We start from the raw sequence: 23,623 nt of genomic DNA on the forward strand, positions 1-23,623 counted from the left end.
GTGGGAGCTGGACACTGCCCTCCCCAGCAACCAGAAGTCCTGAAGGAGCCCTGTGTGACCCTCGAGACCAGACCGGCCCCACCACACCAACCCTCCAAAGACCACGGCGGTCCACGGAATCCAACATGGGTCCCAAAGCTAGGTGAGTAACCACGAGGCGCCCACAGTCAGTCCCTTCCCATCACATATGCAGGGAAATGGCTCACTTTCACTCTCAGAAAACAAAGCCTGGACTGTACTTAACTTGGGGGCAGATAACCTAATCAGAATTCACACGCCCTTGGGACTTGGAGCCAAAAACACCCGTCCTCTTACCTGCCTTTGTCCTATTTCCTGGCAGGAAATACAGGGGGCAGACAGGTCTTGGCCCGCAGCCACCGCCCCTTTACCCCGAGATGTGAATCGGTCAGCCGCACTTCCTCGCAGCCTCCTCCCAGGCCCTCAGCTGTGGCCACGGCTGCCAGGCAGGCCAACCCGAGGACAAAAGCCGTGGGCAGCATCCTGGGAGAGAACCTGGGCTTGACCACAGGCTGCTGGACACCTCCTGCGTTCCCCCCTTCATCCTCAGAGGCCCAGGGCCCAACACCTGGGCCATATTCTAGATTCCATATGTTCTTTTTGTTTCATTTACAGACAGTCCCTGACTTAACGATTTTTGGACTTTACCATGGTATTAAAGCAACAGGCAGGCAACAGAAACTGGGCTTCGAGTCCCACACAACCTCCCTGGTTTTCAGCACGGTATTCAATAAATTACATGGATGCCCAAAACCTTTGTTATCACACAGGCTTTGTGTGAGATGATTTTGCCACCCGTAGGCTCATGGGAGTGTCCTGAGCACGTTTGAGGGAGGCTGGGCTGAGCCGGGGCACCTGGCAGGCAATCTGCAGGAAGTGCATTTTGGGTTTTTTGTTTGTTTGTTTGTTTGAGATGAAGTTTCACTCTTGTCGCCCAGGCCGGAGTGCAATGGCTCAATCTCAGCTCACTGCAACCTCCACCTCCTGGGTTCAGGCGACTCTCCTGCCTCAACCTCTCAGCTAGCTGGGATTACAGACATGCGCCACCACCATGCCCGGCTAATTTAGTATTTTTAACAGACACGGGGTTTCACCATGTTGGCCAGGCTGGTCTTGAACTCCTGACCTCAGGTGATCTGCCCCCTTGGCCTCTGAAAGTGCTGGGATTATAGGCATGAGCCACCGCACGCAGCCTGCATTTTGGACTTAGGATATTTTCAACTTACGACGGGTTTGCCGGGGTGCACCCCCACCGTAAGCTGACGAGAACCTGTACTTTCTATTGGTGCCTGCTAATCTACGGAGTTTTTAAAGTGCGATTAAAAAAAAAAAAAAAAAGTCCTTATCAAGGATAAGTGATTGCGTTACAGGACATTTGAAAATCAGAGAAAAGGATTTTAAATACCATCGTCTTTCTCCTTTTGTGACAAGGAGACTTGTTAGCATGTCCGCGCACTCTCAGGCACGCGTTTCCTCCCCCAGCCCCCCGCCGGCATGTTAGGAGTTCTGTCAAACAGTTTGTGAGTGTATCTTTTTAAATTAGACATCTTATTTTTATTGTCAAATTTAGATATTTATAAGGCCGCTCCTTCCTAAAAAAAGAAAATGAGTAACTTATTTACTTGAAGTCAGGATTACTGGGGATAATTTATGTACAAAATTGCATACCTCCAGCCCTGGCAACCGCTGTGCCGCCTTCTGTGCCTATAGCTCTGCCATTTCTAGAATGTCACATAAATGGAATCGCACAGTCTGTAGCTTTTCTTGTCTGGCTTCTTCCACTTGGCATCATGCTTTTGAGACCCACCCATGTTGCAAGATCAGTGTTCTGTTCCTATTTATTGTTGAATAGTATTCCCTTGCATGGATACATCAGATGTATTTGTCCATCCACCAACTGATGGACATTTGGCTTTTACCTTCGGAATACCATGAAGAAAGCTGCTGTGACTGTTCTGAACAGATCTTTGTGTGGATACCTGTTTCCGTTTCTCTTGGATAAATACAGGTGCATCTCGTTTCAATGTGTCTCACCTTCTCCTACTACGTGGAATTGCTTTTTTTTTTATTTTTTGAGACGGAGTTTCACTCTGTCGCCCAGGCTGGAGAGCACTGGGGTGACTGCAGCTCACTGCAACCCCTGCCTCCCTGGTTCAAGCGATTCTCCTGCCTCAGCCTCCCGAGTAGCTGGAACTACAGGCGCCTGCCACCACGCCCGGCTAATGTTTTGTATTTTTTGGTAGAGATGTGGTTTCACCGTGTCAGCCAGGGTGCTCTTGATCTCCTGACCTTGTGATCCGCCCACCTTGGCCCCCCAAAGTGCTGGGATTACAGGAATCACATTTTTTACAAATTGAAGGTTGATGGCAGCTCCGTGTGGAGCAAGTCCGTCGGCACCATTTCTCCAGCGGCCTGTGCTCCGTTCCTGCCTCTGCACTACATTTCGGTCGTTCTCATATTTCAGACTTTTTCATTGTCATCGCCTGGTATGGTGATCTGTGATCAGTGACCTTTGACGTTAACTATTGTAATTGGTTTTCGGCAAAGCCACGGACTGCCCCCATTTAAGACAGCAAACTTAAGACATGTTGTGTGTGTACACCTCCATCTGCCGCCCGCCCAGGGTTAGTGGAACATGCAAAGCTCAGAGGGTGGAGGCAGGGGTGGTCACTGCTGAGGCCAGATGCCCAGCTAATTTTTGTATTTTTAGTAAAGACGGGGTTTTACCATGTTAGCCAGGCTGGTCTCGAACTCCTGACCTCAGGTGATCTGCCCACCTCGGCCTCCCAAAGTACTGAGATTACAGGCATGAGCCACCGCGCCCAGCCCCAAAATATAACTTTTAATGGCAAAACCGCAATTACTTTTGCACCAGCCTAATATCAACATTAACAGAAGTGATTGTAACCCCTGTGGATGACTTTGAGGGTTCAGGACTTCAATGCAGAAAGTCACTGCCAATGTGGTGGAAACAGCAAGAGCTAGAATGAGAAGCAGAGCTGAGATGGGATGGAATTGTTGCGTTCACATGATCAAACTTTAATGGATGAGGAGTTGCTTGTTATGAATGAGCAAAGAAAGCAGTTTCTTGACGTGAAATCTGCTCCTGTGAAGATGCCATGTGCATTGTTGAAATTAACAAAGAATTTAGAATATTCTGGGTGGGCATGGTGGCTCACGCCTGTAATCCCAGCACTTTGGGAGGCCAAGGCAGGTGGATCACGAGGTCAGGAGATCGAGACCATTCTAGCTAACACGGTGAAACCACGTCTCTACTAAAAACACACACACACAAATTAGCCGGGCGCGGTGGCGGGCACCTGTAGTCCCAGCTACGCAGGAGGCTGAGGCAGGAGAATAGCATGAACCCGGGAGGTGGAGGTCGCAGTGAGCCAAGATCGCAACACTGCACTCCAGCCTGGGTGACAGAGCGAGACTCTGTCTCAAAACACACACACACACACACACACACACACAGAGAATTTAGAATATTCCATGAACTTGGTTGATAAAGCAGCAACAGGGTTTGACAGGATTGACTCCAATTTTGCAGGAAGGTCTTGCCTGGGTAAAATCCTATCAAACAGCATCACATACTACAGAGAAATCTGTCATAAAAGAGGAGTCAATCCATGTGGCAAACTTCATTGTTGTCTTATTTTAAGAATTTGCCAGCCGGGCGCGGTGGCTCAAGCCTGTAATCCCAGCACTTTGGGAGGCCGAGACGGGCGGATCACGAGGTCAGGAGATCGAGACCATCCTGGCTAACACAGTGAAACCCCGCGTCTCTACTAAAAAATACAAAAAACTAGCCGGGCGAGGTGGCAGGTGCCTGTAGTCCCAGCTACTCGGGAGGCTGAGGCAGGAGAATGGCGTAAACCTGGGAGGCGGAGCTTGCAGTGAGCCGAGATCCTGCCACTGCACTCCCGCCTGGGTGACAGAGCGAGACTCCGTCTCAAAAAAAAAAAAAGAAAAAGAAATTGCCGTCCAGGTGGGGTGACTCACACCTGTAATCCCAACACTTTGGGAGGCCAAGGCAGGTGGATTACTTGAGCTCAGGAGTTGGAGACCAGCCTGGGCAACATGGTGAAACCTCATTTCTACAAAAAATACAAATATTAGCCAGGTGGGGTTGTGTGCACCTGTAGTCCCAGCTACTCAAAAAGCTGAGGGAGGAGGTGGCTTGAGCCCAGGAGGCTGAGGTGGCAGTGAGCCAAGATCACACCACTGCACTCCGGCCTGGGTGACAGAACCAGAGCCAGACCCTGTCTCAAAAAAAAAAAAAAAAAAAAATTGCCACAGTCACCCCAGCCTTCAGCAACCACCACCCTAATCAGTCAGCAGCCAGCAACATCAATGCAAGACCCTCTACCAGCATGCTTTATCAAGTATGACCTGATAAAGGCTCAGGTGATTGTTAGCATTTTTTAGCAATGAAGTTTTCTTTTTCTTTTTAAAAATGGAGTCTCGTTCTGTTACCTAGGCTGGAGTGCAGTGGTGTGATCTCAGCTCACTGCAACCTTTGCCTCTTGGGTTCAAGGGATTCTCCTACCTCAGCCTCCTCAGTAGCTGGGATTAGAGGTGCCCACCATGACACCTGGTTAATTTTTGTATTTTTAGTAGAAATGGGGTTTCACCATGTTGGCAGGCTGGTCTTGAACTCCTGACCTCAGGTAATCTGCCCACCTCAGCCTAAGTGCTGGGATTACAGGTGTGGGCCACCACGCCCAGCCTGTATGCACCAGGGAACCAAAAACGATTGTGTGACTTGCTTTACTGTGATACTCGCTTAATTGTGGTGGCCTGCAACTGAACCCGCAGGATATCCAAGGTCAGCCTGTACCTAGAAGTGAGGTTCCAGCTCAACGTGCATTTTACTTTATAACAAGTGCTTGCAGGCCACAGTGGCTCACACCTGTAATCCCAGCACTTTGGGAGGCTGAGGCAGATCGCTTGAGCTCAAGAGTTTGAGACCAGTCTGGGCAGCATGGCAAAACCCCATCTCTACCAAAAATACAAAAAATTAGCCAGGTATGGTGGCACATGCCTGTAATCCCAGCTACTCAGGTGGCCGAGGCAGGAGAATTGCTTGAGCCTGGAAGTGGAGGTTGCAGTGAGCCAAGATTGCACCACTGCACTCCAGCCTGGGTGACAGAGCGAGACTCTGTCTCAAAAACAAACAAACAAGAAAACAACTGCTGCAATGTTTTCCCAAGTGACTCATTCCAATTTGCATTTTCTCCAGCAGTTTATGAGAGTCCCAGTTGCTCCAAGTCCTCGCTAACATTTGGTATTACCAGTCATCTAATTTTAGCCATGAAATATAGCCATTAGCAGATGTGTGGTGGCTGAGGCAGGAGAATGACGTGAGCCCGGAAGGTGGAGCTTGCAGTGAGCCAAGATCGCGCCACTGCACTCCAGCCTGGGGGACAGAGCAAGACTCCACCTCAAAAAAGAAAAGAAAAGAAAAGAGTTCTGGCTGGGCGCGTTGGCTCACACCTGTAATCCCAGCAACTCAGGATGGTGAGGCAGGAGGCGGCTTGAACCCAGGAGGCGGAGCTTGCAGTGAGCCGAGATCGTGCCACTGCACTCCAGCCTGGGCGACAGAGTGAGACTCCGTCTCAAAAAACAAACAAACAAACAAACAAAAAACTCTCTAAGGGTCACGAAGATTTTCTCCCAGGTTTTCCGCTAAAGTTTTCTAGGTCTTGCATTTAGGCATCTGGTCCATTTCAAGTTCACTTTTGTTGTGGTATGAGTGGGGTCCAGGCGCAGGTTTTGGGTGTCTCTCTCTAGTCGTCCCAGCAGCGCTTGTTGAAAAGATTGTCCTTTTCCTGTTGAAATCCTGTGACACCTTTGTCAAAGATCCGTTGATCGTGTGTGTGTGTGTGTGTGTGTGTGTGTGTGTGTGTGTGTGTGTGTCTGTTTCCGGACTCTCGATTCTGTTCTGTTGATCTTTTTGTCATTCTTTCACTAATACCACGTTGTCTTTCTAACTAGAGCTTTACGGAAAATCTTAAAATCAGATAGTCTGAGTTTTTGACGTTGTTTTACAAACTTATTTTGGTTACTCTAGGTCCTTTAGGTTTCCATTTAAATGTTAAAACTTGCTTGTCAGTTTCTGGGGGAAAATGGCTTCTGGGATGTGACTGAAATTACATTGCGTCCATAGATCAGTTTGAGGAGAATTGAGGTCTTAATAATATTAAATCTTCTGCTTCACGGACATGGCAAATCTCTCCAGTATCTTCTTTTTTTTTTATTTTTGAGTCAGAGTCTTGCTCTATCACCTGGGCTGGAGTACAGCGGAACAATCTCAGCTCACTGCAACCTCTGCCTCCTGGGTTCAAGTGATTCTCATGCCTCAATCTCCCAAGTAGCTGCGACCACAGGTGCACACCACCATGCCCGCCTAATTTTTTTTTTGTATTTTTTAGTAGAAATGGGGTTTCACCATGTGGGCCAGGCTTCTTTTCTCTATTGATAGTGTCTTATCCTTTGAATAAGTGTTTATTTGAATATTCAAGAAGTATTTTCTTCTTGGACTAGAATAATACCTTCCATATTCTTCTCACATCTATCCCCAAGTCTTTCAATTCTCTTTTCCAAGCAACCTGTTACTGTTTCATAAAAGCCTTTCCAGATACATTTCATGCATACATATGCATTATTCTCAGGCGTTTCTCTCCACTTAAAAATCACCCGTGGCAGCTTGGTGTGTCCCGCTCTGTACCTCGGTTTTTCTTGTGCTGTGTCTTAGAGTCATTTCACATCAGAACACACAGAAATCGCCGTTGTTCTTTTCAGTTCTCTTCACACTGTGTTCTAAATGATGCCTGTGCCATAATTTAATCATCCTCATCGATCCGTAACGAGGCCCTTTCCTGTTTTTTGTCTTTTTCTGATGTCATCAGTGTATCAATAAATATCCACACACATTAAACATAGATACTGGATGCCCAGGCGTGGTGGCTCATGCCTGTAATCCCAGCACTTAGGGAAGCCAAGGCAGGCAGATCACTTGAGGTCAGGAGTTCGAGACCAGCCTGGCCAATGGGGCTAAACCCTGTCTCTACTAAAAATACAAAAAAAAAAAAAAAAAAATTAGGTTGGCATGGTGGCGCATGCCTGTGGTCCCAGCTACTCGAGTGGCTGAGGCATGAGAATCACTTGAACCCAGGAGGCAGAGGTTGCAGTGAGCCGAGATTGTGCCACTGTACTCCAGCGTGGGTGGCAGAGTGAGACTCTGTCTCAAAAAAAAAAAAAAAAAAAAGATACTGGATGACTGGGCGCAGTGGCTCACGCCTGTAATTCCAACACTTTGGGAGGCCGAGGCAGGTGGATCACTTGAGGTCAGGAGCTCGAGACCAGCCTGGCCAACGTGGCAAAACCCCATCTCTACTAAAAATACAAAAATTAGCCAAGCATGGTGGCGCACACGATGTAATCCCAGCTACTTGGGTGGCTTGAGGCTGCAGTGAGCTGAGATCATGCCATTGCACTCCAGCCTGGGTGACAGAGTGAGACACCATCTCAAAAAAAAAAAAGAGAGAGAGACAGAAAGGAATGTTTAAAGTACAGCAGAACATCTCAGAATAATAGGAAAACATGCCTCACATACAAACAAAAATTCAAATCCTCATGCTGAAGCGTGAGAATCACTTGAACCCAGGAGGCAGAGGTTGCAGTGAGCCAAGCTCGTGCCGCCGCACTCCAACAAATACAGGATTTGAATCTGTATTTTAGATCTGATTATCCGATATCTGTGTTTTAGAGCTTGATATTAATGACAGGTATCTCATCGCAGCATGCTAAGGGGAAAGACAATAGAATTTGAAGCGCGCCCGCTGGTGTTCCCTCAGCCACACCATTTCCTGCAGACCTTGGGCTAGTGATTGGAATGCTCTGAGTCTCAGTGGCCACATCTGTAACGCTGGACTCTTTCCTTCCTAGGACTATTGTCATGGTTAAGGCAGATGGGCAGATGAGAACCCCCAGCCCAGCTTCTGACCCATGTGTCGCTTTCCTTCTCCCCATAATCATAGTACAAAAGAGTTGTCAACGTGGACTTTCCATAGGTAATAGTTCTGTTCATCCATTTGAAAATAATAGTTGGCCGGGCGCGGTGGTTCACGCCTGTAATCCCAGCACTTTGGGAGGCCGAGGTGGGCGAATCATAAGGTCAGGAGATCAAGACCATCCTGGCTAGCACGGTGAAACCCCGTCTCTACTAAAAATACAAAAAACTAGCCAGGCGTGGCGGCGGGCGCCTGTAGTCCCAGCTACTCAGGATGGTGAGGCAGGAGAATCACTTGAACCCGGGAGGCAAAGCTTGCAGTGAGCAGAGATCACAACACTGCACTCCAGCCTGGGTGACAGAGCAAGACTCCATCTCAAAAAAAAAGAAAAAAGAAAAAAAGAAAATAATAGTCAAGATTTGGTTATTGGGTGCAAAATACAGTGAGAGAGAAGGAACGAGGCCCAGTGTTCAATAGCATGTCACAGTGACTACGGTTCACAGTAAGTTAGTGTATATTTCTGAATAGCTAGAGGAGAAGATTTGGAATGTTCTCCACACAAAGGAAGGATCACGTGTGAGGGGATAGATGGCCAGTTCCCCAGATTTGATGATGACATGCTGTATGCTTGCGTCAAAATATCACATGTACCTCTCAAATATGTGCCAATCTCTCCATGAAAATTTTTAATAGAAACATTTTTTAAAGATTTGGCTACTATTTAAAAAGTTGGTTTCCTGCTGGGTGCAGTAGCTCGCGCCTGTAATCCCAGCACTTTGGGAGGCCAAGGCAGGCACATTGCTTGAGCTCAGGAGTAGGAGACCAGCCTGGACAACATGGTGAAACCCCATCTCTACAAAAAGAGTTTAAAAATTAGCTGGGCATGGTGGCGCACACCTGTAATCCCAGCCACTCAGGAGGCTGAGGCAGGAGAATCACTTGAACCCGGGAGGCGGAGGTTGCAGTGAACCGAGATCACACCACTGTACTCCAGCCTGGGTTACAGAGTAAGACTCTGTCTCAAAAGATAAATAAATAAATAAAAAAGAGTTGGCTTCCTAATTTATTTCTCTCTGCATTGAGTTCTACTTAGTGAGCTCCCTCGTGTGGGGCACAGCTCTGTGCACTGGCTCTCTGATGTCTCACACGTAACTGGCTCTTCCCCCTCCATTTCTGCAGAGAATGCCAGCATCAAGCCAGGTCCATCGACAGTGAGATTGAGGCCTATAAGAAATCCATCATGAAGGAGGAAGAAAAGAACGAGAAGCTGGCGAGCATCCTGAACCGGACAGAGACGGAAGTCAGACTGCTGCAGAAGCTCACCACCCAGTGCCTGACCAAGCAGGTGGCCCTGCAGAGCCAGTTCAACACTTACAGGCTCACCCTGCAGGACACAGAGGATGCCCTCAGCCAGGACCAGCTGGTGAGGCCGGGCCCGCCCCACAGGTCACGCCTGGCACGCTGTGGTGCCTCTTCAGGCACATCCACCCTGTGGCTCCTCCTCTCCAGGAACAAATGATACTCACAGAGGAGTTGCAGGCCATCCGCCAAGCCATCCAGGGCGAGCTGGAGCTCAGGAGGAAGACAGACGCTGCCATCCGGGAGAAGCTGCAGGAGCACATGACCTCCAACAAGACCACCAAATACTTCAACCAGCTTATCCTGAAGCTGCAGAAGGAGAAGACCAACATGGTAGGCCCCTGCCCCAGGTGGGGCTGTGCGAAGTCACCTGCAGCCTGCGCATGTGAGGGCAAAGGCGTACTGGGGGCGGAGAAGGCGGCGTCAGTGTGAGCAGAGGGCCCTCGTGTGCTCGCTCCTTTCCATGGTGTTCCGGTTGTAAGGGTGATACATTTTTACTGTAGAAAGCCTAGAAATAGGCCAGGCGCGGTGGCTCAGGCCTGTAATCCCAGCACTTTGGGAGGCCGAGGCGGGTGGATCACCTGAGGTCAGGAGTTCGAGACTGGCCTGGCCAACATGACAAAACCCTGTCTCTGCCAAAAATACAAATAATTAGCTGGGTGCGGTGGCGGGCGCCTATAATCCCAGCTACTCGGGAGGCTGAGGCAGGAGAATCGCTTGAACCTGGGAGGCAGAGGTTGCAGTGAGCTGAGATCATGCCATTGTACATCAGCCTGGGTGACAGAGCGAGACTCCGTCTAAAAAAAAAGAAAAAGAAAGAAAACCTGAAATACAGAAAGGCATAAAGAAGAAAATGAGACAGCTCTAGGCCCACCATCCAGAGGCAACTTTTTTTTTTTTTTAATTTGGTAAATTTCCTTCTGGAAATTTTTAATACAGAAATACATTTGCACCCACCCACAAACATACACATGTAGTCATTCTCACACATGCAAACACATTCACACACACGAACACACATGCAATTGCACATGCCCCCACACACACACAAGGAAACGCAAACTCACACATACACACCACACACACAAACTCCTACACACACACACACTCAAACTCCTACACCCACACATACACTCAAAATCCTACACACATACACACACTCAAAGTCCTACAAACATACACACTCAAACTCCTACAAACACACACACATACACAAGCACACACCTTCTGCAGCACTGGACTCAGGCCCATTTTCTTTTTCTTATTTATTTATGTATTTTATTTTTTGACACAGGGTCTCTGTTGCCTAGGTGGGAGTGCTGTGGCACAATCACAGCTCACTGCAGTCTCAAATCCCTGGGTTCAAGTGGCCCTGCCACCTTGGCCTCCCAAAGCCCTGGGATTCTGGGCCTGTGCCACTGTGCCCAGCCCCCAGGTCCATGTGCATCCATTTGTGATTAATATCACTGAGCTATGACACAGAGAATGGGAGTCAATGAATCTTTGCTACTTGTATAGCTTTTCATTTTGCTGTATTGACCATATTCAACATAACATTTCCTCATGCCACCAAATATTCTTCAAAACCTCAATTTTCATTTCTGTATAACATCTTATCCTACAAATGTACATATTTTGTTTACTAAGTCTCTTGTTAGGCACTTCAGGCTGTTTCTCGTTTTTATTTTATCTTATTTTATTTTGTTGTTATTTGTTTATTTTTTTGAGATGGAATTTCGCTCTTGTCACCCAGGCTGGAGTGCAGTGGTGCCATCTTGGCTCACGGCAACCTCCGCCTCCCGGGTTCAAGCAATTCTTCTGCTCAGCCTCCCAAGTAGCTGGGATTACAGGCATGCGCCACCGTGCCCGGCTAATTTTTGCATTTTTAGTGGAGACGGGGTTTCACCATGTTGGCAAGGCTGCCCTCGAACTCCTGACCTTGTGATCCACCCGCCTCAGCCTTCCAAAGTGCTGGGATTACAGGTGTGAGCCACCACATAGCCAGCTGCCAGTCAAAGGCAGATTTCCCTGGGGGGCCCTGGGGTGTGACCTCAACGTCCATTCCATGGCAGGGCACCCCCGATTGTGAGCTCACGTTCACTTCCCCTGGGATCTTGCTTTATCCTTTATCGCCTGTGGTAGGGGGTGGAGGGGACTTGTGTCCTTACAAAAAACAATTCCTTACTTGAATGGTTTTCTCTTTGCCTCTTCCTGAGGGGTAACCCTCCCCCACCGGCCTCAAGCAGGCCCCTTTGGAGGACCCCCCCAGAGGCCGCCACAGACCGCGCCATTTCCAGGGCACATCCCGGCAGTGGGGCCTGTCCAACAGTCCCCATTTTAGTCTCGGAAGAGTGACGGATTCCTGATGCCAAGCTCTGCTGGTTTTGCCCTCCTGAGGAGTGGGACAGGAGCTGGCCAGGCAGAGCTGAAGGGCGTGGTGGGTGTGAAGGAGCCTGTCCAGCCGTGCTGCTACACTGCCAAGTCCAGTTCCCAATCCCCAGGCCCCAGGCCCCAGAGCCCCAGGGCCCCAGCCGAGCCCCTTTCTGGGCAGCCCGATAGGTCATACATGTACTGCTGCCAGTTTCCAGAAGAGGGCAGCAAAGAGTCTTGGACCAACAAATTCGTCTATTACGACAATTTTCCAACGGATGCCAGTCCAGCTGTTGAAAACGGTACCTCCCACCCGATTTTTGAACTGCTCAAAGCCCCATGGGCTGATAGAAGGTGGGGTGGGGAGGCATATCTGGGAGGAGGAGCAAAGTGTGGATGGGCGGGACCACCCATCTGGAGCTGGCCGCCATGGGGTCCAGGCAGTTAATCCAGGAACGGTGTAGAGGCCTGGGGGGAGCCAGGGTGGGGTCCGCAGGGACCACAAACAGTCCGGAGTGGAGCAGGGGAGGCAGGCCTGGCTGTGACGGGGAGGGACTGAAGGAGACTTGGCGCCACAGCCCCTGCGGGGCAGCTGGGGAGGGGGGAGGCAGGAGTCCTTGTGGGGCCCAGATCTCAGGGTGACCTTGGCAAAGGAGGAGGCTGCAAGCTGACATTGCCACACAACTCCGGATGCTGGAAGCTTCCACTCCAGGTAGGCAGGGTCTGGGTTCCACACTCTGGGAATGCTGGGTCTCCTGGGAAGTCACCTATGGTGGCCGGCGAAAGACATGGAGCCCACAGGCGTGGTGGGAGGAGAAGCTCAGATGGCCCTGAGGAGGCTGGGGTAGGAGGGACCCACAGACGTGAGAGAGTTGAGGCCTTGTGTGGCAGGAGCCGACGGGCAGGGGTGGTCAGGGCAGACACGTGGCCTGAGGCCACCTGTCAGAGCCACGCCCTGGGGAAGAGGACCTCGTCCCAGTGGTGACAGCAGCTCCCTATTCCCAGAGCAGCTCTGGCCGTACCATTGCAGCTGTGAGTGTCACTGCCTCACTCCTGATTCTCACAAACGTCCTCACAAACGTCCTCTCGATAAACCCCCCATTGCCAGAAGGGATCCAAAGGAATCTGTCTAATGCCTCCAAAGAGCCCACAGAGGAGGCCAGCACTGGCTGCTCAGACCTGCAGGACAGCAGGACGGGTCAGAACCCACAGAGGAACCAGTGTCCAACGATTGCTTCTTGCTTCATAAACCATGCTCCAAATGTGACAGAGTGTAGCACAGCCGTTAAAACTTAGAGAACGTTGTCAGATTAAAAAGCAGGTTAGCACCCAGTGTGTAGGGTGTGATCCTATTTTTATTTTGGAGAGTTATATAGAAAAGCCTGGAAGGAAAAATGGATTCAGATGGGAATGGTAGCTAACTTGTGTCAGAATTGCAGGCAGTTGAATGTGTTATCCTCTATTCTGGCCTGTTTTTTCACATTTCCTCACAATGTGTGTGCTCCTATTTAAGAAGTGTGTTAGTCACACTGCTGTAAGGAAATACCTAAGACTGGGTAATTGATAAAGGAAAGAGGTTTAACTGACTCACCGTCCCACATGGCTGGCGAGGCCGCAGGAAGCTTACAATCATGGCAGAAGGCGAAGCAGGCGCCTCCGTCACAAGGCAGCAGGAGAGAAAGAGTGTGTGACGGAGGAACCGTCAAACACACAAAACCATCAGATCTCGTGAGAACTCACTCGCTATCACAAGAACAGCATGGGGGTAATGGCCCCCATGACCCAGTCACCTCCCACAGGGCCCCTCCCTTGACACGTGGGATTACGGGGACACAATTCAAGATGAGAGGTGAGTGGGGACACAGCCACACCACTTCAATAAGAAAAGTGAATACCATGATCTCTTTTCTGTAAAAACCCAACATCTGGGTTCCAACAAGCAGGTTCCCTGCTGGGGCCTCGAGACGGCGAGAAATCCAGTCTCCTGCTCTCAGGACTGTGCGTTTGGAATTTCTCCAGAGGAACATCCCGACCGTCAGGGAACGGTGGATCGGTAAACTCGTCCCAGGCCTCTGGTGGGGGCAATATTCACAGGCATTTCCTTTCATCAATTCAGATGACACATCTTTCCAAAATCGACGGCAACATTGCCCAGACCACCCTGGACATCACACGCACCAGCAGCAGGCTGGACGCACACCGGAAGACGCTGCTGGAGCTGGACCAGGACGTGAAGAAAGTCAACGAGCTCATCACCAACAGCCAGAGCGAGATCTCCCGGCGCACAATCCTCATCGAGAGGAAGCAAGGGCTCATCAACTTCCTCAACAAGCAGCTGGAGCGGATGGTGTCTGAGCTGGGGGTGAGGTCCCGGGCAGGGAGACGCGGTCCCCGGCTGACTGTGGCACCTGGCGGGGCAGAGCTCCCTCAGGTCCCCCATGGTCAGACCTGAACTCCCGGAATGCACAGAACTGCCTCTTTCCCTACCCGCTTTACAGACAAAATGGCACGTGTGCCAAGCGCTCTAAGTCATATTTTTCTGCACAGGGCCAGAGAGCATTCAGGCTTTGTGGCCAGTTGGTCTCTCTGACAGTGACACAGCTCTGTCTCCATAGCGAGGAGTGTAGCGAGGAGTGTAGATAAAATGTAAAGGAATGGGCATGACTGTGTCCAATCAGATGTTATTCAAGGCCACTGAAGTCTGAATTCCAAATAATTTTCACCCAGCATGAAATATTCTGCTGCTCTAAGAGAAGTGGCCTAATGCGTTTGAGGCCTGATGCCATATACGTCATCCAGGTCCCTGTACTCTCAAAGCCCCTTTGGGTTCCAGATGCCAGATACGTCATCCAGGTTCCTGTCCCTCTTTGAGGGACTCTCAAAGCCCCTTTGAGTTCCAGAGGCCCCACCCATCCTGCTGGTGCACCCACCATGGGGAAGCTAGAGGGGACTCCAGAGCCCCTTAGTCGTATTTCCTCCAGCGGTGTCTGTGGCTTGCAACCCTGCTGAGAGCTAACTTGAGCCCCCCAGCCTTCGTCCAGTTTCATGACCTCAGGGGTCCAGACCCTCTGCAGCCCACTCACAAAGACATTTGAGCCCAAGAAGGCTAATTTTGCTTTTTTTTTTTTGAGATGGAGTCTTGCTCTATTGCCCAGGCTGGAGTGCAGTGGCACCATCTCGCTCACTGCACCTCCGCCTCCTGAGTTCAAGCGATTCTCCTGCCTCAGCCTCCCAAGTAGCTGGGACCACAGGTGTGCACCAGCACACCCGGCTAATTTTTGTATTTTGGGTAGAGACGGGGTTTCACCCTGTTGGCCAGGCTGGTCTTGAACTCCTGACCTCGGGTGACCCACCCACCTCAGCCTCCCAAAGTGCTGGGATTCCACGCGTGAGTCACCACACCTGGCCCCAATTTTGCTTTTTGATGACTATCCCATCTAGGGGGAAGAAGTGGGGCCCCTGGAGCTTGAAATCAAAAGGCTGAGCAAGCTGATCGAAGAGCACAATGCCACCGCGGTCCAGGCCCAGGTGACCTGGCTGCGCCTGCAGCAGGAGATGGTCAAGGTGACACAGGAGCAGGAGGCACAGCTGGCCTCCCTGGACGCGTCCAAGAAGGAGCTCCACATCATGGAGCAGAAGAAACTACGAGTAGAAAGTAAGAGCCGCCATGCCCGTCCCTGCAGTGATGCTCAGACAAGCTCTGGGGCGGGGGCACCTCCCAGGGGAGGGACACTCAGTGGGGCACGTCGCTGGATTTGCACGCAGCCTTAAAAGCAAACAAACGCGCGTGCTCCCCGTATTTTGTAAATGTGAACCACTGCCTGCCCAGCTGCCCAGTTCGCAGTCACGGCGGCAGAGTTGAGAAATGTCACGAAATGTCTCCAAGCTCACAGACTTCAGAGCTCTCCTCGAGAGAGAAGCGTGGAAGGTTATCATCCCCGCCAAGCCAGGGCACTCAGGTGGAAGCACTGGCACGGGAAGAGCCAGGGTCCTGCCAGGCGGGCTCCTGGTGCTGTCCCCGCATCACCTCCAGTTGGACTTAGAAAACCATTCCGCCAGGACTCCCCGACGCTTCTGAGGCCCAAGGGGCTGCCAAAGCGCCAGGGTGCCTGGAATGAGGGAGGCGGGCATCCTTCCTGGACCACTCTCCACCCACATGGCCACCTGCTGAGACGTCCCGGGTCCCGCCTGGTCTTGGGTCAGGGATCCATGCTGGTCAGGCCTGCAGCAAAGTCCCCATGGGAAATGCTGCCCAGACATATCGCGTGCCCTTCTCGGAGGTCCTGCTGCCTCTCGCCCTGCCCTTGGGTTGCCCAAACCCATCTTTTGGTGAGTAGCAAGTCCTAAAAGACACTATGGAGCTGTCAGCTGAATATCGGTGTCCCAAGACAAGAGGTGCCGAAACACCATGCTGTGAGATGGGATCACCCATGGAAAGGGCAGAGAGAGGGGCTCACATGCCCATGCCCTGGGGCAGTCAGGGCACACCGTGGGGACAGCAGGAGGAGACAGAGAAGTCCTGTGAGGAGTGGCCAGCGGATGAACCAACTGTGGCCTCTCGTGCCCTCCACTCGTCTTAACATCAAGAAAGCTGTTTTCTGCCCCTACCCCTGAGCTTGGCTGGGGCGGGGCAGGGGTCTAAGGGCCCCCCTCTCCTGGAGACTCACAGTGTCTGAGCATCAACCAGGTCCCCAGGCTCCACAGATCTGCACGTGTCCTGGGGGAGGGAGCCTGGCCCTCCCACACACCCCGCCCACACCTGCTGGCTGTCCCCACAGGTGGGTCCTCTCAGTTCCCTCGGAGGACCAGCCTTTGGGAGCTTAGCCGCCAAGAAGAGACCCCTCTCCTCTCCTCTGTCCTGGCAGGGGTGAGATTCAGGCAGGAGCACTGGGAAGGACAAGAGGGAGGGGATGAAGGGAGCTACAGGGAGAGACAAACCCCGGGTCACCTCTCAGACGCCGCTGCCTGCAGGCGAGGACCCAGACCCTCCCTGGGTCTCTCCCCAAGTCTCTGTTCTCTGCCATAGGCAAGATTGAGCAGGAGAAGAAGGAGCAGAAGGAGATCGAGCACCACATGAAGGACCTGGACAACGACCTGAAGAAGCTCAACGTGCTGATGAATAAAAACCGGTGCAGCTCGGAGGAGCTGGAGCAGAACAACCGGGTGACGGAGAATGAATTCGTGCGCTCGCTGAAGGTCAGGCTGCGTCCACACGGTCCCGGGGCTCGGGACGATGGAGGGCGGGGGGACTCGGGGGCACGGTCCCTGCGGGGGGTGCTCTGCACCAGGACGTAACTTCCACACCCGTTCAAGATGCTTGTGGGGGGATTAGAAATCCAGCCTTCAGCCCTGCCCTCGGTGCTGGGACGGAGGGCACCAGCCCCGGCACCCACAATCCCGCCCTCGGTGCTGGGACGGAGGGCACCAGCCCCGGCATCCACAATCCCGCCCTCGGTGCTGGGACGGAGGGCACCAGCCCCGGCATCCACAATCCCATGGCCCTCCCCATAGCTGTCCCGCCCCTCCCCTGTGCAGGACTCTGAGAGGGAGACCATCAAGATGCAGGACAAGCTGAACCAGCTCAGCGAGGAGAAGGCGACCCTCCTCAATCAACTGGTGGAAGCAGAGTGAGTCGCAGTCTCCAGCCACACATGGGTCATGAAGGTCACTGCACCTGCAGGCCTCTGTCCGTTGAAGACCATGTAGGAGGCCGGGTGTGGCAGCTCCCACCTATATCCCAGTGCTTTGGTGTTTGTGTGTGTGTGTGTGTGTGTGTGTGTGTGTGTTTTGTTTTGTTTTGTTTTGTTTTGTTTTTTCTTTTGGAGACAGTCTTGCTCTATCCCACAGGCTGGAGTGCAGTGGTGCGATCTCAGCTCACTGCAACCTCTGCCTCCCGGCTTCAAGTGATTCTCCTGCCTCAACCTCCTGAGTAGCTGAGATTACAGGTGCACGCCACCATGCCTGACTAATTTTTATATTTTTAGTAGAGACGGGTTTCACCACGTTGGCCAGGCTGGTCTTGAACTCCTGACCTCAGGTGATCCGCACGCCTCAGCCTCCCAAAGTGCTGGAATTACATGCGTGAGCCACCGTGCCCGGCGATCCCAGTGCTTTGGGATGCCAAGGCAGGAGGCTCCTTTGAGGCCAGAAGTTTAAGACAAGACTGGGCAACACAGTGAGACCCCATATCTACAGAAATGTTTTAAATTGGCCGGGCATGGTGGTGCATGCCTGTAGTCCCAACTACTCGGGAGGCTGAAGTGGGAGGATCACTTGAGCCCAGGAGGTCAAGGCTGCTAGGATTGCACCACCGCACTCCAGCCTGGGCAACAGAGCGAGACCCTGTCTCTAAAAGAAGAAAAAGACCACCTGGGCATGGGTCTGGAACCCACCCTAGTGGATCCCAGATTCCCCACAGAGCTCTGCCTGCCACCCTTGGCAGCAGCTCTTGAGCCAAATGAGTTACTGCTGGAAATTGAATGGCTTTCTTTGCGATAAAGATTTTAAATATCCATTATTTTATGGTGTCTGATTATTAAAGTACCACACAGCCAGCTCTAAACATTTTAAACTATACAATGCGTGCAACGTAGCCAGGGAAAATTGCATATAATTCCAACGCTCTTCACTTCCCAGAAAACCAATGTCTAGCTATATTCCTTTCTTGTTTTGCTCTGTTTTTTACACAAATGGGGTTGTTTCAGAAGTTCCCCTTTGAAGCACTTTAGTATTTTCATGGCCATCTTTCCCTGTCACACACGTGGGCCCACATCTCCCTGTGGAAAGGGTGCGGAGCAGGCGTGGTGTGGAGGCATCGTCCTTTTCTCAGTGTGCTCTGGAAGGGATAAATAGCACAGGGATTGCCTGTTCCTTGCGGTTTGATAGAATCCAGGCAAAAAACCACCTGGGACCAATGCTTTGGGGGGCTTGTATCTTTGGTGACATTTAAATAGCTTTTAGACTATTGGTGTATTCAGGCCTTTTACTTCTTAAGTCAGCTTCTATCAATTATACTGACTTTCTCAGCTCCTACAGTTATATATCCCTGTTCTCTCTCTCTCTCTCTTTCTTCCCCACCCCCATCTCCCTCTCTCCCCCTATATGCCAGAGTTTGGCAAGCGTTTACATAAGGAGCCCAACAGTGAATGTTTCAGGCTTTGAGAGGCTCACGCTTTCTGTCACAGCTGCTTGGCTCTGCCATGGCAGCTGAGAGCCTTGTAAAGCCTTAGAGTGTGAGCTCACTGAAGCATCAGAAGAAAACTCCTAATTTCTTACACTGCCTCTCCTACCTCTCAAGACACCAGATTATGCTTTGGGAGAAAAAAATCCAACTGGCAAAAGAGATGCGTTCTTCAGTGGATTCCGAGATCGGCCAGACGGAGATCCGGGCCATGAAGGGCGAGATCCACAGGATGAAGGTGAGGGGAGGAGAGCCGCGTGGCAGGGCCTGCTGGGTGCCAGCCCTTGGGCTCCAGAGACCTGGCCACACCAAGGCCCTCGGCTGCCCCGGGGCTCCGGTGGGAACCACATTGGCCACAGTGGCTGGTGGCAGCGGGTGAGATTTCCGGGGAGCGACCCACTCTAGCAGAGTGACCTGCACTCCAACGGAGCACTGGCAAAGTGCATGTCCCCCTTGACCCAGCTTTCACGGCATCTTGTTCTTGCTGTGCAGAAATACTGTGGACAATACCGCGCACACACAAGCGTGTGCGTGTCATTTCGCAAAACACTGTTTTATTCCTACTCCATATAATCACAGCACGGTATTTTTAAATTAAAAATACAGCCGGTATTTTTAAATGCCGGCTGTAACCCTCAAATTTCGTGACCCTCTAATGTATCCCACTGGGAGACAGAGTCTCACACCACAGAAAGGCTCAGTGAGCACCCCCGTCTCATCCCTCACAGCCACATTTTCTCTTCACGGTCACAATTAGATTTCATTGCCTTTAAAAGGCTGGTAATTAAATTGCAAGTGATAATCAAGCTAAAGGTTCAGGGCCTTAAGGATAACAATAAGAGCAGTTCATAACATTAATGGGTCTCATTTTCACAATGCCATGCTAAATAAAAATTCCTCTGCTGAGTTATTTTCCAGATCAAGTGCATATGCTAATGAGACGTTGTGTTTAAAAATACCCAATTTAATTGACTTTTCACATTACAGAAGCCACGTGTGTTTGCTGGAGCAAGCCAAGTTCTCCCCCACAGAGTGGGGGGGCAAAGAGAAGGTCCGGGCTGTTCCTCCCTGTCCCTCCTTTCCCGGCTCCCCTTCCTCAGCCAGGGCGACCATGTCAGCCACTGCAGGGAAAAGGCCTCTCACCTTCTCAGATCTCACACAAATGCACAGGCAGGGCTTGCCTTGGCCCTACATGGATACTAACCCATTCTTTAACAGTTACAATATATATTATGGATATTTCACAATTTACGGATCCAGTCCCACGTTAGTGAAAATTCAGGTTGTTTCCAATTTGTTGTTGGCGTTATTGTTTTGTCCTAGACACAATGTGTGTTAGGGTTCTCCAAAGAAACAGAACCAGTAGACTACAGACAGAGAGAGAGAGACACACAGAGAGAGAGAGAGAGATTTATTATGAGAATTGGCTCTTATGATTATGGGGGCCGAGAAGTCCTAGGATCGGGCATCTAATCTGCAGACCCAGGAGAGCCCCTGATTCAGTCAAGTCTAAGGGCTGAGAAGGAAGCAATGGTGTCATCCCAGCCCGGTGTTCCCCCACCCCCGCCCCACCCCGCCCCACCACCTTCTTCTGCCTTTTTGTTCTACTGAGGCCCTCAACAGACGGTGATGTCACCCACCCTGACGAGGGGGATCTTTACTCTGTCCACTGGTTCAAATGCCCATCACTTCCAGGGACACCCTCACAGACCCACTCAAAACAGAAATCATGTTTTCCCAGCTATCCACACATCCCTCAGCCCAGTCAGGTTAACATAAAATCAGCCATCGCAGAGCATTATGATCACATCCTTCCTCACTGGTTCTTTTTTTTCCTCTTCGTCTTCTAGACTAGGTTCCCAAAGGTGAGATTCCTAAGTCAAAGGGTGTATAAATTCTGACTGTAACAGCCTGACATTTTACCTGTCTAAAAAGCACATGGCGGCTGTCATACCTTCTCCTCAGTTCCGGTGTGATTTATCTTTTTTTTTTTTTTTTTTTTTGAGGTTTTTCAGTTGAGTGGAAGCTCACAGCTTACAGTATTCAGCCCTATGAGGATTTTCTGGGTTATTTTGTTTTGTCTGTTTGTTTTTTGTTTTGTTTTTGAGACAGACTCTCTGTCGCTCAGACTGAAGTGGTGTGATCTTGGCTCGCGGCAACCTCCGCCTCCCAGGTTCAAGCAATTCTCCTGCCTCAGCTGCCTGAGTAGCTGGGATTACAGGTGTGTGCCACCATGCCTGGCTAATTTTTTGTATTTTCAGTAGAGACGGGGTTTCGCCATTTTGCCCAGGCTGGTCTCAAACTTCTGAGCTCAGGCAATCCACCTGCCTTGGCCTCCCAAAGTGCTGGGATTGCAGGAGTGAGCCACTGTGCCCGGCCAGCCCTACAAGTTTTGATAGAGACGTACAATCATGTAGCCATTGCCACATCATGATATATTTCCTCATCCTCGAATTCCCTCATGCCCTCTGTAGTCAGCTCACCACACACCCCAGCCACCATGACAGCCACCAATCTGTCTCCATGCCTGTCGTTTTGGCTTTTGCAGAATGTCACATAAATGGGTCAAACAGGGTGAGACATATTGAGCCTGATTTTCCTTCCTTGGCCTCATGCATTTGAGATTCTTCTGTGTGGTGAAGTCCAATTACACACAGTCTGTTCTCTTCTTTTAGAGACAGGGTTTCGCTCTATAACCTAGGCTGGAGTGCAGCGGTGTAATCATGGCTCACTGCAGCCTTGACCTCGTGGCCTCAAAGGATCCTCCTGCCTGGGCCTCCCAAAGTGCTGGGATTATGGGTGTGCACCACAGCACCCACCCCTCAGTCTGTTCTTCCATGAATCGTTTCAGTAGCTTATCTAAGGAGCCTTTGCCTAGCTGAAGATCCCAAAGAGCTTCTCTTCTATTTTCTTCCAGAAGCTTCCTGCTTTTAGGTTTTACATTTAGGTCCATAATGTATTTTGAGTTAATTTTTGTGTATGGTACAAGCTGTGGATTGGGGTTAATTTTTTTTTTGCATTTGGATGTTCACTTGAGCCAGCCCTGCTTGCTTACTGAAAAGACTGCCCTTCCTCCACTGAACTACCTCCCAGCCTTGTTGAAATCAGCTGACACATTTGTGTGAGTTCGTTTCTGGGCTGTTTTGTTTTACTGATTCATGTTTCTGTCCCTTCACCAATGCCCTACTGTCTTGATTTCTGTAACTCTGTACTTATGAAATTCCTCTGACTTCCTTTTTTTTAAAATACAGAGCCTTGCTCTGTTGTCCAGACTGGAGTGCAGTGGTGCTCACATCTCAGCTCGCTGCAACTTCCGCCTCCCAGGTTCAAGCGATTCTCCTGCCTCAGCCTCCCGAGTAGCTGGGACTACAGGCATGAGCCACCACACCCAGCTAATTGTTTGTATTTTCAATAGAGATGGGGTTTCACCGTGTTGGCCAGGCTGGTCTCGAACTCCTGATCTCAGGTGATCCACCTGCCTCGGCCTCCCAAAGTGCTGGGATTACAGGCTTGAGCCACCGCACCTGGCCTGTTTTCTTATTTCTTAACATTTTTTAGGAGTTCCTCATATATTGGGTTATTAACCCCTGTCTTCAATACCTATGAAAATAGTGTCTCTGGCCTGTCATTGCCTTTGCCCTCTGTTTAGGGGGTCTTTCGCCCCACAGACTTTTTAGTGTTTCTTCATGGCTCCAAGTCACTTTATGGTACACGTAAACCTGAGCAAGCTTGGTCTCCCTTCACCCTGCTGATCTTCGGGATTCTTGCCTGTTTTTTCTTTTAAATCAACTTTAGGCTTAACTTTGATAAGATAAAATGTCCTTATTTTAAACACAGAGTTTGGGCTGGGCGCGGTGGCTCACGCCTGTAATCCTAGCACTTTGGGAGGCCGAGGCAGGTGGATCACTTGAGGTCAGTTCAAAACCAGCCTAGGCACCATGGTGAAACCCTGTCTCTACTGAAAAATACAAAAAAAAAAAAAAAAAAGCTGGGCGTGGTGGCAGGTGCCTGTAATCCTAGCTACTTAGGAGGCTGAGGCAGGAGAACTGCTTGAACCTGGGAGGTGGAAGTTGCGGTTAAACAAGCTCGTGCCACCGCACTCCAGCCTGGGCAACAGAGGGAGACTGCATCTCAAAAAAAAAAAATTTTTTTTTTAAAAAAAGGCTGGGTGCAGTGGCTTATGCCTGTGATCCCAGCTTTGGGAGGCCAAGGTGGGGAGATCACCAGGTCAAGAGATCGAGACCGTCCTGGCCAACATGGTGAAACCCCATTTCTACTAAAAATACAAAAATTAGCCAGGCGTGGTGGCAGGCACCTGTAATCCCAGCTACTCAGGAGGCTGAGGCAGAAGAATCACGTGAACCCAGGAGGCAGAGGTTGCAGTGAGCCAAGCCGCTCCACTGCTCTCCAGCCTGGTGCAGAGCAAGACTCTGTCTCAAAAATATTAAAAAATTAAAAAAAAAAAAAAACGCAGTTTGGTGGGTTCTAACACACGCACACATCTACGTAGCCACTGACACCATCAAGACATAGAATCAGCCGGGCGCGGTGGCTCACGCCTGTAATCCCTGCACTTTGGGAGGCTGAGGCGGGCGGATCACGAGGTCAGGAGATCGAGACCATCCTGGCTAACATGGTGAAACCCCGTCTCTACTAAAATACAAAAAAAAAAATTAGC

At 50.6% G+C, this 23,623-nt stretch overlaps 1 protein-coding gene across 1 annotated transcript in view; it reads left to right on the top strand.

The window, feature by feature from the left end:
* Positions 1-23,623, top strand: part of CCDC40 (coiled-coil domain containing 40) — a 60,571-nt gene that overhangs the window by 30,489 nt on the left and 6,459 nt on the right. Inside the window, exons 11-17 of the mRNA XM_025362264.1 lie at positions 9,216-9,459; positions 9,546-9,728; positions 13,882-14,127; positions 15,207-15,420; positions 16,792-16,961; positions 17,301-17,392; positions 19,063-19,183. Coding sequence (XP_025218049.1) covers positions 9,216-9,459; positions 9,546-9,728; positions 13,882-14,127; positions 15,207-15,420; positions 16,792-16,961; positions 17,301-17,392; positions 19,063-19,183 — 1,270 coding nt within the window. The remainder of the gene's footprint in view (positions 1-9,215; positions 9,460-9,545; positions 9,729-13,881; positions 14,128-15,206; positions 15,421-16,791; positions 16,962-17,300; positions 17,393-19,062; positions 19,184-23,623) is intronic.

This window comes from Theropithecus gelada, chromosome 16 (genome assembly GCF_003255815.1).
Source record: "Theropithecus gelada isolate Dixy chromosome 16, Tgel_1.0, whole genome shotgun sequence".
NCBI classification, from domain to species: Eukaryota; Metazoa; Chordata; class Mammalia; order Primates; family Cercopithecidae; genus Theropithecus; species Theropithecus gelada.